Here is a 14,948-nt window from a genome sequence, read left to right on the forward strand (position 1 = left end):
TGCAGTGTGAGAGTCGCCTCCTGCACCCAGACCAAAAACAATATTGCTGAAGTGTTTCTGATATTTCCCTCCATATTGAACATAATTACAAATGGCAAACAGAGCTTTGCAATAATTAGTTCCAGAAGCTCCTTGGCCTGTCTCGGATGACTCTACAAGAATATTTAGATTGATTTTTTTTTTATGTCAATGTTCGTCTCGTCTCAGAGTCTTATGTTGCGTCTGAGTCAACGTGCACTGAACACAATAATCTCTCTCGTGCTTCTGTGGAACACCACGTTATGCCCAATAGACCTCTATTCGCACTGGCATTTGCCACACTGGCCATTTTGGCATTTTTGAAGGTGACAATAGCTCAGTCCACTAATCTACCCCAGCCATCAATATCGGAAACCACAATGAGTAAAAAAACACGTGTGAAAGAAACCATAATATGTGTTAAACCTTAGAATCCTCTTAGTACTGCCCTTAAGTTCTCATGACCTCTTTACCCCCTCTTGGCATTCTCTTCAGCAGCTTCATCAGGTTGTCACCAAGAATGGCTTTCCAGCAGTCTTGAAATTAGTTCAGAGGTGCAGAGCACTTGTTGGCTGCTTTTCTTTCATTTTGCATCCATCTCATCCCAAACTATCTCAATTGGGTTGAGGGGGCCATGACATCCAATGCAGCCTCCGTCCCTCATTCTTGGTCACATAGCCCTTACATAGCCTGGAGATGTGTTTTGGGTTATTGTCCTGTTGTCCTGTTGTAACACAAATGATGGTCTCACTATGTGCAAACCAAATGGGATTGCATGTCGCTGCAGATTGCTGTGGTAGCCATGCTGAGTGACTGTGCCTTCAATTTGGAATAAATGACCAACACTGTCACCAGCAAACCGCCCCCACACCATCACACCTTCCTCCATGCTTCATGGTGGGCACCAAACCTTTAGAAGCCATTTATTCACATTTTTGGCGTCTCCCAAAGACATGGTGGATGGTACAATACATTTCAAATTTTAACCATTCAGACGACAGTGGAGATATCCAGTCCTTGTATTGCTTGGCCCAAACAAGTGTCTTCTTGTTTACTGTCCTCAGTAGTGTCATTTTTTGCAGCAATACCATAAAGGCTGCTTCTCACATTCACCTCTCAAAAGCATATATTGAGATGTGTCTGCTACCTGATCTCAGTGCATAATTTATTAGGGCTGCTTTCTGAGGTGCTGTCAAATTGCGCTTTCTGAGACTGGTAACTCTGATGAGCTTATCCTCTGCAGCAGAGGTAATTCTTGGTCTTCATTTCCTGGGGTGGTCCTTATGAGAGATCCATGGTTTTCATGACTGCACAGGAGGAAAGCTTTAGTGTTGTAACAATTTTAAAGACCAACTGGTCCTTTATGTCTTCAAGTAATCATAGACTGTTGTTTCCCTTTCCTTACTTGAGTGGTTCTTGACATATTCTTGCTTATAAAAGTTGTGCCATAGAGCTCAGCGCTTTATGAAACTGTGTACCAACACTCAGCTAAACACACCTGATGGTCACAAACACTTTCTGAAGGCTGGTGATTCCACCTGATGAAGCTGTTCGAGAGAATTCCACGGTGATGTAAAAGGGGTGTACTTCGAGGAATCTAAGGTTTAACACATATTCTGGTTTGTTTCACGTGTGTCTCTTTACCCCTTGTTTCCATTTTGCTGCCTTCAGTCAGAATCTACAATGTGTATATTTTAATAAGAACAAGGAAAACTATTGCATGAATAGGTGGCCAAAATATAAACTAATACCTCACATATTTTTTTTATATGTGTCTTTTGCACTTTTTTCGGGGTGCAATTGGGACCATTTTGTCTTGTAAACTGTGGTGTCTGTTCACATGGGATGCATTTGGATAGCGCTGGGCAGCCCGCCTGAGCTAATAGAAGGGTGTCCCTACTAGGCTGTTAACCTGGATGCTGTGCATCTCCATTATGTGAACAGCGCCACATACAAGTCTTTATGTGCAGTAATATGCCAAGCAGCCACCCCTTCCATTAGTTTGGTAGGATGTGAGTGGTTGCCTCATCGGTAATTCTGCACCTGTGTTGTCGCCATCTTAACCACATGGGTCCACTGCATCCTGCCTTTTTGCTGTTTTCTGAATTTTTGGAGGATCTCTGAATCTTCTTTTTGTGCTATATTTGTTCATGAATAGGTGTGTCCAAACTTTTGACTGCTACTATATGTCCAACCTCCTCTGGACCCTACATAGTCAGAGCTGTCAATCAAGGAAGGATGTGGCAGAAGTGAATGGAAACAATTAAGTGGAAAGGTGCACTAAACTTTTTGGCCACGCCAAGGGTGCACTGAGCTCCTGTGCTTGGTTTAAACAGTGATTTGGGGCTGAGATAGTTCCTTAAAGTTAACAAAGATTGAGTATTTCTTTGTTACAGTCAGGAAGTTTTTAATATTAGTGGTTCACACTAATGAGCTGAAAACTGTTTGTTGTTAATGAAACATTTTCTTAAAGGGGTTGTACAATTTTATTTAATTTTTTAAAAGGCAGGAAATGTGATAAAAACATAAAATGAGAAAACTCCACCCATTGAGCTGACACACCGCCAGTGCCACTGTTGCTCAGGTCCCCATTGGTCTCCGTTTACTTCTGGACAGCTCATCTAAGCACTTACACATGTCATGCTGTTTACAGTGTATCATCAATATGACAAGGTTTCTCCTATCCTCTGCAAAATTAGATACATACAGCACTTGTATTGCCTCTTTTCATGCGTGGTACCGCAAAAAAACCTGACCCGTCTCAGTGAGTTTTTCGCTGACAAGCAGACATGTGAATAACACTATAAATTATAAATTATGTTGTATCCATAAAAAAACACATACAACACAAACATCTGAATAGAATAGACTAAAGCAAATTCTGAAGAATCACATATTTATACACGACACAGCACAGAACTGTCACTATGGGAGAGTGATAAGTGATAAACAGTTGTGTCCATAACTATTGGAAAGTTCCTAGATTAGGAGCGAATGTTTTGTTGTCCTCTGATTGGGTCTGGTTCTGTTATGATGACCCCATATAGTCTGAAGTGCAAATTCCTTAATTGATGTAAAAAAGACATAAATCCATGCGACACATTCATTCCTGCACTAAGTGTGTCAAAGGTCGTCATAAGTTTATACTCAGAGATTCTCCTGTCTCTCTGAGATGTGAAGCTACCTTTCAATGCAAGTAATTTCTGGTCAATGGTGCTATGATCAGGCATACAAAAATGTTTGGCCACAGGTAGATCCATCATTCTTTTTTCTCTTATTGTGTGGCGGTGAGAATTTATCCTTGTTCTCAGTTTCTGCCCTGTCTCCCCAACATACAGACCCCCTGTTGGACATTTAGTGCAAATAATTAAGTACACCACATTAGATGTGATACAGCTGAAGGTACCTGGGATCTTGTAGTCCTGATGTGAATTGGGGATCTTTATCTTGTCCGTGGTCATTATAAATGGACAGGTTTTACATTTTTTCTGGTTGCAAGGAAAGGTTCCTGCAGCTGTTGGAGAGGACAGGGAGCTTCTGACAATGATGCTTCTTAGATTTGGGGGCTGCCTAAAACACAGTAGTGGGGGGTCTGGAAAAATGGATTGTAAGCGGGCATCTTTTTGTAGTAAAGCTCGACCGTCCAACATACCTTAAATGGGAGAGTTTCCATCCAAAACACATAAAAACTCTATTGTCTACAGCCAAGCCATCAGATACAATCGTATATGTTCCAACCCCATGGATAGGGATGAACACCTGGGTCGCCTCAGAAAGACCTTTTTGAATCAGGGCTACCATCCAAGAACAATTGAAAATCATATCACAAGAGCCACCAGAATATCAAGGAATCACCTGTTACATTACAGAGCTAAAGAAGAAAATAACCGGGTACCTCTAGTAGTTACCTACAATCCAAATCTGGAGGCGCTAAGGGGAGCTGCACGGAAATTACAACCTTTACTACAAAAAGGAATTTGCACTTCAGACCATGTGGGGTCATCATAACAGAACCAGACCCCAATCAGAGGACAACAAAATATTCACTCCTAAAGCTAGGTTCACATTGCGTTAACAGTAGCCCGTTCAACACATGCGTTAACGGGCTGCTGTTAACGCAAGTGCCAATTTGTCATCGCGCTAGCGCAGATAGAGCATCTGCTAGCTCTATCTGCGCTAGCAGTGAGGGACCCGGAAACGCTGCAGCCCGCGTCCCAGGGTCCGTCACTCAATGACGGCACATGGCTAGCGCACGCCCATTGTGGGCATGCGCTAGTGATGCGTCTATCATAGGAATTAATGGCGGCGTTAACGGACTACATTACACCGCGTTATGCCGTGGTGTAACGTAGTCCGTCTAACGGATGAAAATAACGCAGTGTGAACCGAGCCTAAACTAGGAACTTTCCAATATTTATGGACACAACTGTTTATCACTTATCACTCTCCCATAGTGACAGTTCTGTGCTGTGTTGTATATAAATATGTGATTCTTCAGAATTTGTTTTAGTCTTTGTCTGATGAAGAGACCTGTGTAGTCTCGAAAGCTTGCAATTTGTTACTATCTTTTCAGTTAGTATTAAAAGGTATCAACCACTGAGGACTCTCAATTCTAAATGTTTTTCTATCTACTGGCTAACACGGTACCAAGATATTTATCTTTCCTGTATTACAATCTGTGCAATTTATGATTGACATAGGTCCTGAAGAAGGAAAAATAATCATTTTATTGCCTTACAACAGTAGCTAATAAGGGGGTACCCCTCCTTGTGATCACAACGGACAGAGAAATATACAGCGAATCCTTCACAAAATTTTCAGCAAGATTTTGAAATAAACGTGAGCAGATTTTGATGCAGATTTGAGAGTTTATTATACTTTTGCATGGCAATGGTAAAATCCTCAGCAACATATTTTACCTTCACGCACTAGAAAAAAGCAACGAGAGACCTAAAAAAGTTTAGAAAACTCCCTTACTTGAGTTGTATTGCAGTAGCTGCATATTTTTAGTATTGGAAATCCACATAAAATCCACCTAATGGATAACTGGTGCATCACAAGAAACATAGTTTATAGTTTATTACAAGGTTTTCACTGAAATCCATGGAATTTTGTTTGCAGAGTGCAGGACACAACTTCAATATCCCATACTTACCTTTAAAAATTTGACCAATTTCTGTATCTGCCAATACTCCGAGGGCAGATCAGTGTTACCCTCCTGACGGCGCTCCGGCTGCTCCTCGTCATCTTCACTCTCCATGGAACTTTCACTAAATTCTTCAGATTTTGTTCCAGGAGTTTTACTGTTCAGAAAAGATACGAAAAATCAGTATCAAGAAGAACATGTATATTATAACACGTAGCTAAAAAGACTTCAGCAAAATGATTTTCTAAATCGTACTACGAACCTTCCCCAAAAAAAATCTGCCGGACAATTTACATGGAAGTAAAAGAAAAGTCACGTTGTGTTGTATCAGCGCACTTGACTAGACATAAGCATTTAGGGGGGGAAAAAGTCAAGTTATTAGTCTGCTGTCAAGATAATAAGTATATTCATCAAAAAAAGAGAGGCCCCCACACGTCCTAAAACAGAGACAGATGTATCTGTACAAAATGTGTCTTCTATGAGTTCTTCACAAAATCTTCAGGACAGATGACCTTAAGTAAGAATCACAGACATTGTGTTTTATTATTCTAAAGGGTGATTATGGCTACAGAACACCAGGACAGGGCAGAAATATAAAAAATGTGTTCTAGATCTGAAAAATTAGTCATCGGCGTGAATGGTTCAAATCACAATAGGACCAAACTCTGATCAAACTCTGACCATGATAATCAGTCGTTTTTTCTCGAACGTGGGAAAAATCGGAAGTGTGAGTGATAATTTCATTGTCTGTTGTCTCTGAGCTAGTGGGTGAAGACTAGATGCTTTGATGAATTCTAGACTTCTTGGCCTCCCCCCAAAATACAATATAAATCAATAAAAATATATGTATCCCAAAACTACAGTGCAAAGAATAATCCCTCACACAGGTCCATCATTGGTAAAATGAATAAGTTATGGGTCTCAGAAAACGGCGACATAAACCAAATTTTCTTAATAACGTTCAGCCACGAAAATAGTTATAAAATGTATATGGTTTCGTACCACAATATTCGTACTGACTTGGGCCATTTTTATGACGCGATGAACGCAGTAAAAATGAAACACAAAAAGGTGAAATTGCACTTTTCTTCACTTGGAATTTTTTTTCCATTTTCCAGTCTATTATATGGTAAAAAGAAAGTTGTCATTCAATGCTGAACATGTTCTGCAATAAACAAGCTCTCAATGGAAAAATATAAAAGTTTTGACTCTTGGAAAAAAAACAAAGCGCAAAAATAAAAATACAAAGTTAAAACAGATGATCGAAGCTCATGCCGATAGTTGGACATCCACCGACCTAATGTTGATGAATAAAGGCATCAATTAAGTAACTCCATTAATTATAGGGTTGAATTTAGAGACACATTACGGATCCAGTGGGTGTCTGAATATTATTTTATTATACAATTTGAGAAAATAAGGAACAGATGACCTCATTATTGCATGTAAGACACCAAACAATGTGTTATATGTGCTAACAAGTAACATAATGGTTGAAAAATATAGTCTTTGAAATAAAACAAAATGTTTTTAAAGTCTTTTTTTTTCCGAAGTGAATGAAGTAACTAATAAAAATTCAGCTTTTGTAAGGGTTCAGTTTCCATAAACAGTTATTTCCATCGTTGGATTTCCACATCTGAGAGAAATCTCTGAACATCTCTGCACTTTTAAAGGTGAAATTAGATAGAAAAATAATTACGCGAATACCTAGTGAGGGAGGTGTATCTTCCCGGATGGGACATCTGTTTAGTATTACCTCGCAACAAAAGTGAATCTTTGTTCGAAAATAAAAGAAAAAATAAGCTTCAGTTTTCTCATTTTCTATCTTTTCCATCTTAAAAAATTCCAAATTTACATTAGAGGGAATGAGAAGTCCGTTTGCAGGAATTAAACAAAATCGCCGGCTGCCACTCATTATCTGTACAATTTAGTAACATCTGCTTTTGTTTGACATCAATCAAAGATAATCTTTCAGCAATGATCATACAATTCTTTTTGTCTGGTCCTGAGTGCGAGACGTATTACAGTTCATCAGGACAAGTGAAGTCGATCTCGATGTCCAACGCCTATAAAATATCACATCCAGATGCTTGATTCTCATTTATTGGGAAACTGAATGTTTATTTAAATGGGTAAATATTAAAAAAATAAGTTATCCAGTGATCACTCAACACCAATCAGCCCGATTCACAAAAGTCAGCATTTGGAAGATGATTGGCGATGATTGGAAGATTTTTTTTTAAAGAGTTGTTCCCAAAATAAGATATAGAAATTGCTGATTGATGAGGTTCCGCTTGCTAGGATCTGCAGAGATCGCCAGAACAGGGATTTTTGGTCCCATCTTGATTGGAGCGTAGGTCCGCATGCTTGGCCTCCACTCCATTCATGGTCTATTGGGCTGCAAGAAGTAGCCGAGGAAAAGGTAGAACTTGGTATTTTGGAAATAATTCTTAAAGTGCTTCTGGACCACCCATAGACTTTAAATGTCTGGTTGGTCCTGCTCCGACTCTGCAGTGCTGTTCTAAAACGGATAGGAGTACAGCTACATGCGATCGTGTAGCTGCAGAAGAGGGCATCCCGATGTCAGAGATAGCTGGAGTTCCCATCTTACCATCTGTGCCTTTTCTATTGCTGTATACACAGGGCTTTAAGAGCTTAACAAGCGCTATGTATACAGTACTGGGAAACGCTGCCAGCGCTTCCTCCTCTATGCACAGTGGTCATGTCATCAAAATGTATAGGGAGGGAGCAGGAGGATGCATTTCCCTTGTAACTGGGGCCGAATGTTAGAGTTGGAAGGGACCTCCAGGTTCATCGTGTCCAACCCACTGCTCAATGCAGGATTCACTAAACTATCTCAGACAGATGTCTGTCCAGCCTCTGTTTGAAGATTTCCATTGAAGGAGAACTCACCACCTCTCGTGGCAGCCTGTCCCACTCATTGATCACCCTCACTGTCAAAAAGTTTTTTTTATAATATCTAATCTGTATCTTCTCCCTTTTAGTTTAATTCCATTGCTTCTTATGTGTCCATGTGCAAATGAGAATAAAGATGATCCCTCTACACTGTGATGTCCCTTCAGATATTTGTAGACAGCTATTAAGTCTCCTCTTAACCTTCTTTTTTGCAAGCTAAACATTCCCATATCCTTAAACCGTTCCTCTTAGGACATAGTTTGCAGTCCGCTCACCATCCTGATAGCTCTTCTCCGAACTTGCTCCAGTTCTACTACTACAGTGGTCGGGGTACAAACACTGAGACCCTCATTTAATCACCAAGAGAAGAGATTTGTGTGCCACTGCTCTAGTCAATCCCTATGGACTGCCAGGGATAATCGTGTACCCAGTTCTCAATGGCATTTTCCCCCATTTCTGCTGTGTCGAGATGGGACCAGAAAGTAAACACCAACGGGGACTGGGTAAGCGACAGACTGTGAGCTGTGTGAGATCATTTAGTGTGTTTTTTCTTACCAGCCTGAGCCTATAGAAAATAATCTTTATCTGGACAACCCTCTAGGTGGAGAAGTAGGCAAAGCGATCTGCCATTAAGATAAATCTTGTTTATTTAAACTATACCTTTTGGCAAATATATACCCATGGTAGTTTTCTATGGGCGATAAGAAATGAATCATAAAAATTCCTACCTTTTTAAGGCAGATTGCCTCCTGAACCCAGGGGTGACAATGAAGGACCTTTTTTTACTTTCAGAGCTTATTGGCTTTACAGTTTTCGGCTCTTTGGACGCATCCTTCTTGTCTGCAGACCTCCCGTCCTTGCTTGTAAATGTGGTTCTGGAAAAATAAATGAACTGTTCAGAAGCTGGCAAAAAAATAAATAAAAAAAGTTATTCTCATTTTCAATGAAATCTTAATGTCTTCACATTTTCCTTTCCCATGTGCAGTTACTAGATTTGTAACTTGCAGTGTTTTTATTGCAAGTTGGGTTGTAAATGCTTTATAGGACAATTTTGCATGGGAGGGGGTCAATTGTAGAGAAGAACACAAACAACGGGTTCATTATAAAGAAACGTCTGCAGATAAATATTGTACATTCAGGGTACGAGGGCACAATGCAAATAACGGATCTGCCCCTCTCGGCATATTGTATGTCTCTCGGCAAGTGTTATGCCAGCTTTTTCTTTGCCTTCAACATTTTAAAGGGAAAATATATCAATCTTTTTATGTTAAAAAAAATGAAGTTGGTGAGGGCACGGAGCCACTCCTGGGCTCACAGATGTCACAGATATTATAGCTGCTCACAGGGTTCAGGGCTACGTGGCTGGGAAACAAATTATTGGATGTAATTGGCCTATTAGTGGAGTAAAAAAAAAACAGATTCTATGGCAGAAAGTGGAAAGAATCTGTGCAGGAGGTCACCGGCTTTGAAATGCTAAAGCTGAGTCTCTACTATCGAAATCTATAAACGTGCAGCTGGTGTGACCGGATTGTGCTTTCTTTTGATGCGTAGCGGGAGCTGTTCAGGCCCATGTCTAAGTATTGGGGTACACGTCAGATTACTTTTTGTCAGACCGTTGCCTATTACTGGTTTAAATACAGGGAATCCTGCAAACAAATATGTACCGCTCGTCATTCGTCTTATAGCAATAGCAGTCAATACCTGCAAAATTCAAGGGAGTTATGTTTGGAGCAAATATTGAAAGTTATCCTGGTCTGAGTGTAGTGTAAGAAATAGGTGTGAACACAGCTTTAGGGCTCTATCACACATCAGTGTGTCTGGTACGTGTGGTGACAGTTTTCACACATACCGGAGACACTTACACACGTAGACGCATTCAAGTGAATGGGTCAGCGCACATGTCAGTGTGTTTCCACAGACCGTGTCCATTTTTAAACAGCAGCAAGAGCCGCAAAACGTCCCGCACATGTGTACACTGATGACACACAGATGACATCCGTGTGTCCTCAGTGTGACACGTACCAGTGCCTGGAAATCAGCAATACTGTTCACACTGTTCCCCGGCCCCGGGTGCTGAAGACCACTCTCATCATACTCCCCTGCTTTGCCTGAGATCAGCTCTAACAGGGGACAATGTAGAAGGTTGTATTCAACTGCTAACAGTGCTATAATAAATACATTTTTAAAAAATTGCCCTGTATTTTTGATAACCAGCCATGCAAAACTTACAGATGTGGGATGCAACTCTCAGCTGTCAGCTTTATCAAGGCTGGTTATCAAGAATAGAGGGGTCTCCATGCCGTATTTTGATAATTAAATAATTAAACAAAAAACGATGTGGGGTCCCCACATTTTTGGCAACAAACCAAGCTAAAGCATACAGCTGGGGGGCTGGTATTCTCAGGCTGGTAAGGGGCTAATGATATTGCCCCCTAGCGTAAAAATAGCCTGCAGACGCCCAGAAAAGGCACATCTATTAGATGCGCCAATTCTGTGATTTTGCCCGGCTCTGCCTTCTGACAGTAGGAAGTGGGGTTCATACTTGTGAGGTTGATGTCAGCTTTTTATTGTCCAGTGATATCAAGCCCATGGCTCTGTAATGGAAAAGCGTCTATAAGACACCTATCCATTACTAATCATATAGTTATATGGTAAATAAACACACAGCCAGGACAAAGTCCTTCATTTGAAATAAAAACAAATAACAGTTTTCCTTTTTTATTTAAAAATAACAAACACTGTTATACTCACCTAACGCCCATTCCATTGAAGCCCTCATCTCCTGTAATAAAACAAATATAAAACACAACCATATCCCTTACCTGTCCTTCGTTCCGAAATTTTTCACTGTGAACTGTGGTGAACTCACTGAGCTGAACTGCGGTGGAGTCACTGACTTTCTCTCATGGTGCTGAGGTCAGTGCAGTTCAGGGGCCCGGCTAGGAATGCAGCCTCAATGACCAGCAGTAACCTCGATGATGAAGTCACCACTGGTCAATGATGCTGTGCTCAAAGCAGCTATTCTGGAGACCCCTCTATTCTTGACAAACAGCCTTGCTAAAGCTGACAGATGAGGGTTGCTGCCTGTGGCTGTCAGTTTTGCTTAGCTGGTTCTCAAAAATACAGGGTAACCACATGTCATATTTTATTATTATTTATATATATATAGCTCAGGCTCTCTAGCTGTTAACAGTTGAATACAATTGTCAACATTGTCCCTTGCTAGCGCTGATCGCAGCGCGAGCAGGCAGCAATGATGTGAGCTGTCTTCAGCACCCGGCGCCGCGTAACAGGATAAGCAGTACCGCCGATTCCCAGGCGCTGGTACATGTGACACTTATGTAGCACACAGTTGCCACACATATTAAACACACGTACATGGATATCTCCGGTACTGGTTTTTCCAGTATCAGAAATATCAGGATGTGTGAAAGAGCCTTTAGGCTTCCTTCACACGTCCGTATAAAACACGTACGTAAAAAAAACAGTACTGATGTCATCAGTGGGTAATCAGCGTGCCATCCGTGTGTCATCAGTGCGTAATCAGAGCGCCATTAGTGGGTAAATAGTGTGTCATCAGTTTGTAATCAGCGTGCCATTAGTGTGTAATCAGTGTACCATCAGAGTGTCATCAGTGTGTCATCAGTATGGCATAGGGTTTTCCATCAGTGTGTCATCAGTGTATCATCAGTGTGCAGTCAGTAAGTCAGTATTTTCCATCTGTGTCCCCTTGTTTATCATCAGTGTTTTCCATAAATGTGTCATCAGCATTTTCCATCAGTGTGCCATCAGTATGGCATCAGTGTTTTCTATCAGTATGTCATCAGGGTTTCATCAGTGTTTTCCATCAGTGTATCACCAGTGTATCATCAGTGTATCACCAGTGTATCATCAGTGTGCCATCAGTATTTTCCATCAGTGTGTCATCAGTATTTTCCATCAGTGTGTCATCAGTGTTTCCATCAGTGTATCACCAGTGTATCATCAGTGTGCCATCAGTATTTTCCATCAGTGTGTCATCAGTGTTTCCATCAGTGTATCACCAGTGTATCATCAGTGTGCCATCAGTATTTTCCATCAGTGTGTCATCAGTATTTTCCATCAGTGTGTCATCAGTGTTTCCATCAGTGTATCACCAGTGTATCATCAGTGTGCCATCAGTATTTTCCATCAGTGTGTCATCAGTGTTTCCATCAGTGTATCACCAGTGTATCATCAGTGTGCCATCAGTATTTTCCATCAGTGTGTCATCAGTATTTTCCATCAGTGTGTCATCAGTGTTTTCATCAGTGTATCACCAGTGTATCATCAGTGTGCCATCAGTATTTTCCATCAGTGTGTCATCAGTGTTTTCTATCAGTATGTCATCAGGGTTTCATCAGTGTTTTCCATCAGTGTGTCATCAGTGTTTTCCATCAGTATGCCATCAGTGTTTTTCCAATACGGATAAAGAAAGAATGAAATGACAAAGCTTCTCCTATACTTTGCAATGTTAAAAGCGTACAGCACATGGGTGACACACTGACGCCATCCATGTACTGTACATGTTTTTCATAGACCCATAGGCCTGTATTGGCCCTTGTCATCCATGCTGTCGGGAGGAAACGGACATGTCTTTGTGTATTGTTCACATGGATACGCGGTCTGTGTGAAAACGCATACATGTGAAGATCACCATAGCTTATAATGCTTAAATGTGGAATCCGTTAAAAAAATGGATGCCACACGTACCAGAAACACGTACATGTGAGAGGGCCTTAAAGATAAATAAATTATAGTTTGATAAAACAATAAAAAAAAGAAATATGGGGCTGCTCTGTAGAATGGATGTGCAGATCCATAGATTTACTATGAAGCCTGCAGACCACTCATTCAGGATCTGTGCACTTCAGAGCAATGTTTTGAGAGATCAGTGAGGGTTTCATGACCCGGACCACCATCGATCAACAACACTATGCAGGCTTTGTAATATATAAAAAACTTTTACAAAATGACAGTTAAACTTTGAGGTAGTAAAAAAACAAACAAACTTTGATTTACTGTAGCAATAAAATGAATGAGATTTGTAAAAATGTATTGACCTGAGGTGTGCTCTTTTTAAAAACGCAGCGGTATGCGATTTCTTTCAAAACTTATTACATTCTGCAGTGTAACTTATTTATGTCAGACTTTTGTTCGTTTGGCCAATCAAAAAGACACAACATTTCTATTAAAGAGGTTAGCTACTACATTGGCACTGATGACCTATCCTTAGGATAGGTCATCAATGTCTGATTGGTCATGGTCCAACACTCGGCACCCCCACGGATCAGCTGTCACTGGTGTCGGCAGCCGCCAGCCGGCATTACTCACTTGCTGAGCTGGCCGTCTTCTAGTAGTCGCCATGCCAGGGAACTGCACATCCGCCTCCTATTCAAATCAATAGGAGGGAGATGTGTAGTACCCTGCAGCGGCCACTATCAGAAAATGGAGCAGCTTTACAAGTGAGTACTTCGGCTGGTGGTAGCCACCGGCACTGATAACAGCTGATTGGTGGGGGTGCCTGGTGTCAGATCCTAACTAATCAAACATTAATGACTTATCCCGAGCCCAACCGATCGGACATTGATGATCTATCCTGAGCCTAACCAATCAGACATTGATGATCTATCCTGAGCCCGCCAATCAGGCATTGATGATCTATCCTGAGCCTAACCAATCAGACACTGATGATCTATCCTGAGCACGACCGATCAGACATTGATGATCTATCCTGAGCCCGCCGATCAGGCATTGATGATCTATCCTGAGCCCGACACGATCAGACATTGATGATCTATCCTGAGCCTAACCGATCAGACACTGATGATCTATCTTGAGCACGACCGATCAGACACTGATGATCTATCCTGAGCCCGACTGATCAGACACTGATGATCTATCCTAAGCACAACCGATCAGACATTGATGATCTATCCTGAGCATGACCGATCAGACATTGATGATCTATCCTGAGCACGACCGATCAGACATTGATGATCTATCCTGAGCACAACCAATCAGACATTGATAATCTATCCTGAGCACGACCGATCACACATTGATGATCTATCCTGAGCCTAACCGATCAGACACTGATGATCTATCCTGAGCATGACCGATCAGACACTGATGATCTATCCTGAGCACGACCGATCAGACATTGATGATCTACCCTGAGCACGACCGATCAGACATTGATGATCTATCCTGAGCACGACCGATCAGACACTGATGATCTATCCTGAGCACGACTGATCAGACATTGATGATCTATCCTGAGCCCAACCGATCAGACATTGATGATCTATCCTGAGCCCGACTGATCAGACACTGATGATCTATCCTGAGCACGACCGATCAGACATTGATGATCTATCCTGAGCCTAACCGATCAGACACTGATGATCTATCCTGAGCATGACCGATCAGACACTGATGATCTATCCTGAGCACGACCGATCAGACATTGATGATCTACCCTGAGCACGACCGATCAGACATTGATGATCTATCCTGAGCACGACCGATCAGACACTGATGATCTATCCTGAGCCCGACCGATCAGACATTGATGATCTATCCTGAGCACGACCGATCAGACATTGATGATCTATCCTGAGCCTAACCGATCAGACACTGATGATCTATTCTGAGCACGACCGATCAGACACTGATGATCTATCCTGAGCACGACCGATCAGACATTGATGATCTATCCTGAGCACAACCGATCATTGATGATCTATACTGAGCACGACCGATCAGACATTGATGACCTATCTTGAGCCTAACCGATCAGACGTTGATGATCTATACTGAGCCCGACCGATCAGACATACTCAGAATA

General features: G+C 41.4%; 1 protein-coding gene across 3 annotated transcripts in view; it reads right to left on the reverse strand.

Moving 5' to 3' along the window:
* ODAD2 (outer dynein arm docking complex subunit 2) overlaps positions 1-14,948 on the reverse strand; it is a 188,608-nt gene that overhangs the window by 148,822 nt on the left and 24,838 nt on the right. For all 3 annotated transcript variants that reach the window (XR_013216796.1, XM_077268455.1, XM_077268456.1), the window contains exons 9-10: positions 8,809-8,955; positions 5,174-5,321 (exon numbers count right to left, since the gene is read on the reverse strand). Coding sequence is in view for 2 of the 3 variants with exons in the window: in XM_077268455.1 (XP_077124570.1) it covers positions 5,174-5,321; positions 8,809-8,955 (295 nt within the window). In the remaining variant the exon portion in view is untranslated. The remainder of the gene's footprint in view (positions 1-5,173; positions 5,322-8,808; positions 8,956-14,948) is intronic.

This window comes from Ranitomeya variabilis, chromosome 6 (assembly GCF_051348905.1).
Source record: "Ranitomeya variabilis isolate aRanVar5 chromosome 6, aRanVar5.hap1, whole genome shotgun sequence".
Lineage (NCBI taxonomy): Eukaryota > Metazoa > Chordata > Amphibia > Anura > Dendrobatidae > Ranitomeya > Ranitomeya variabilis.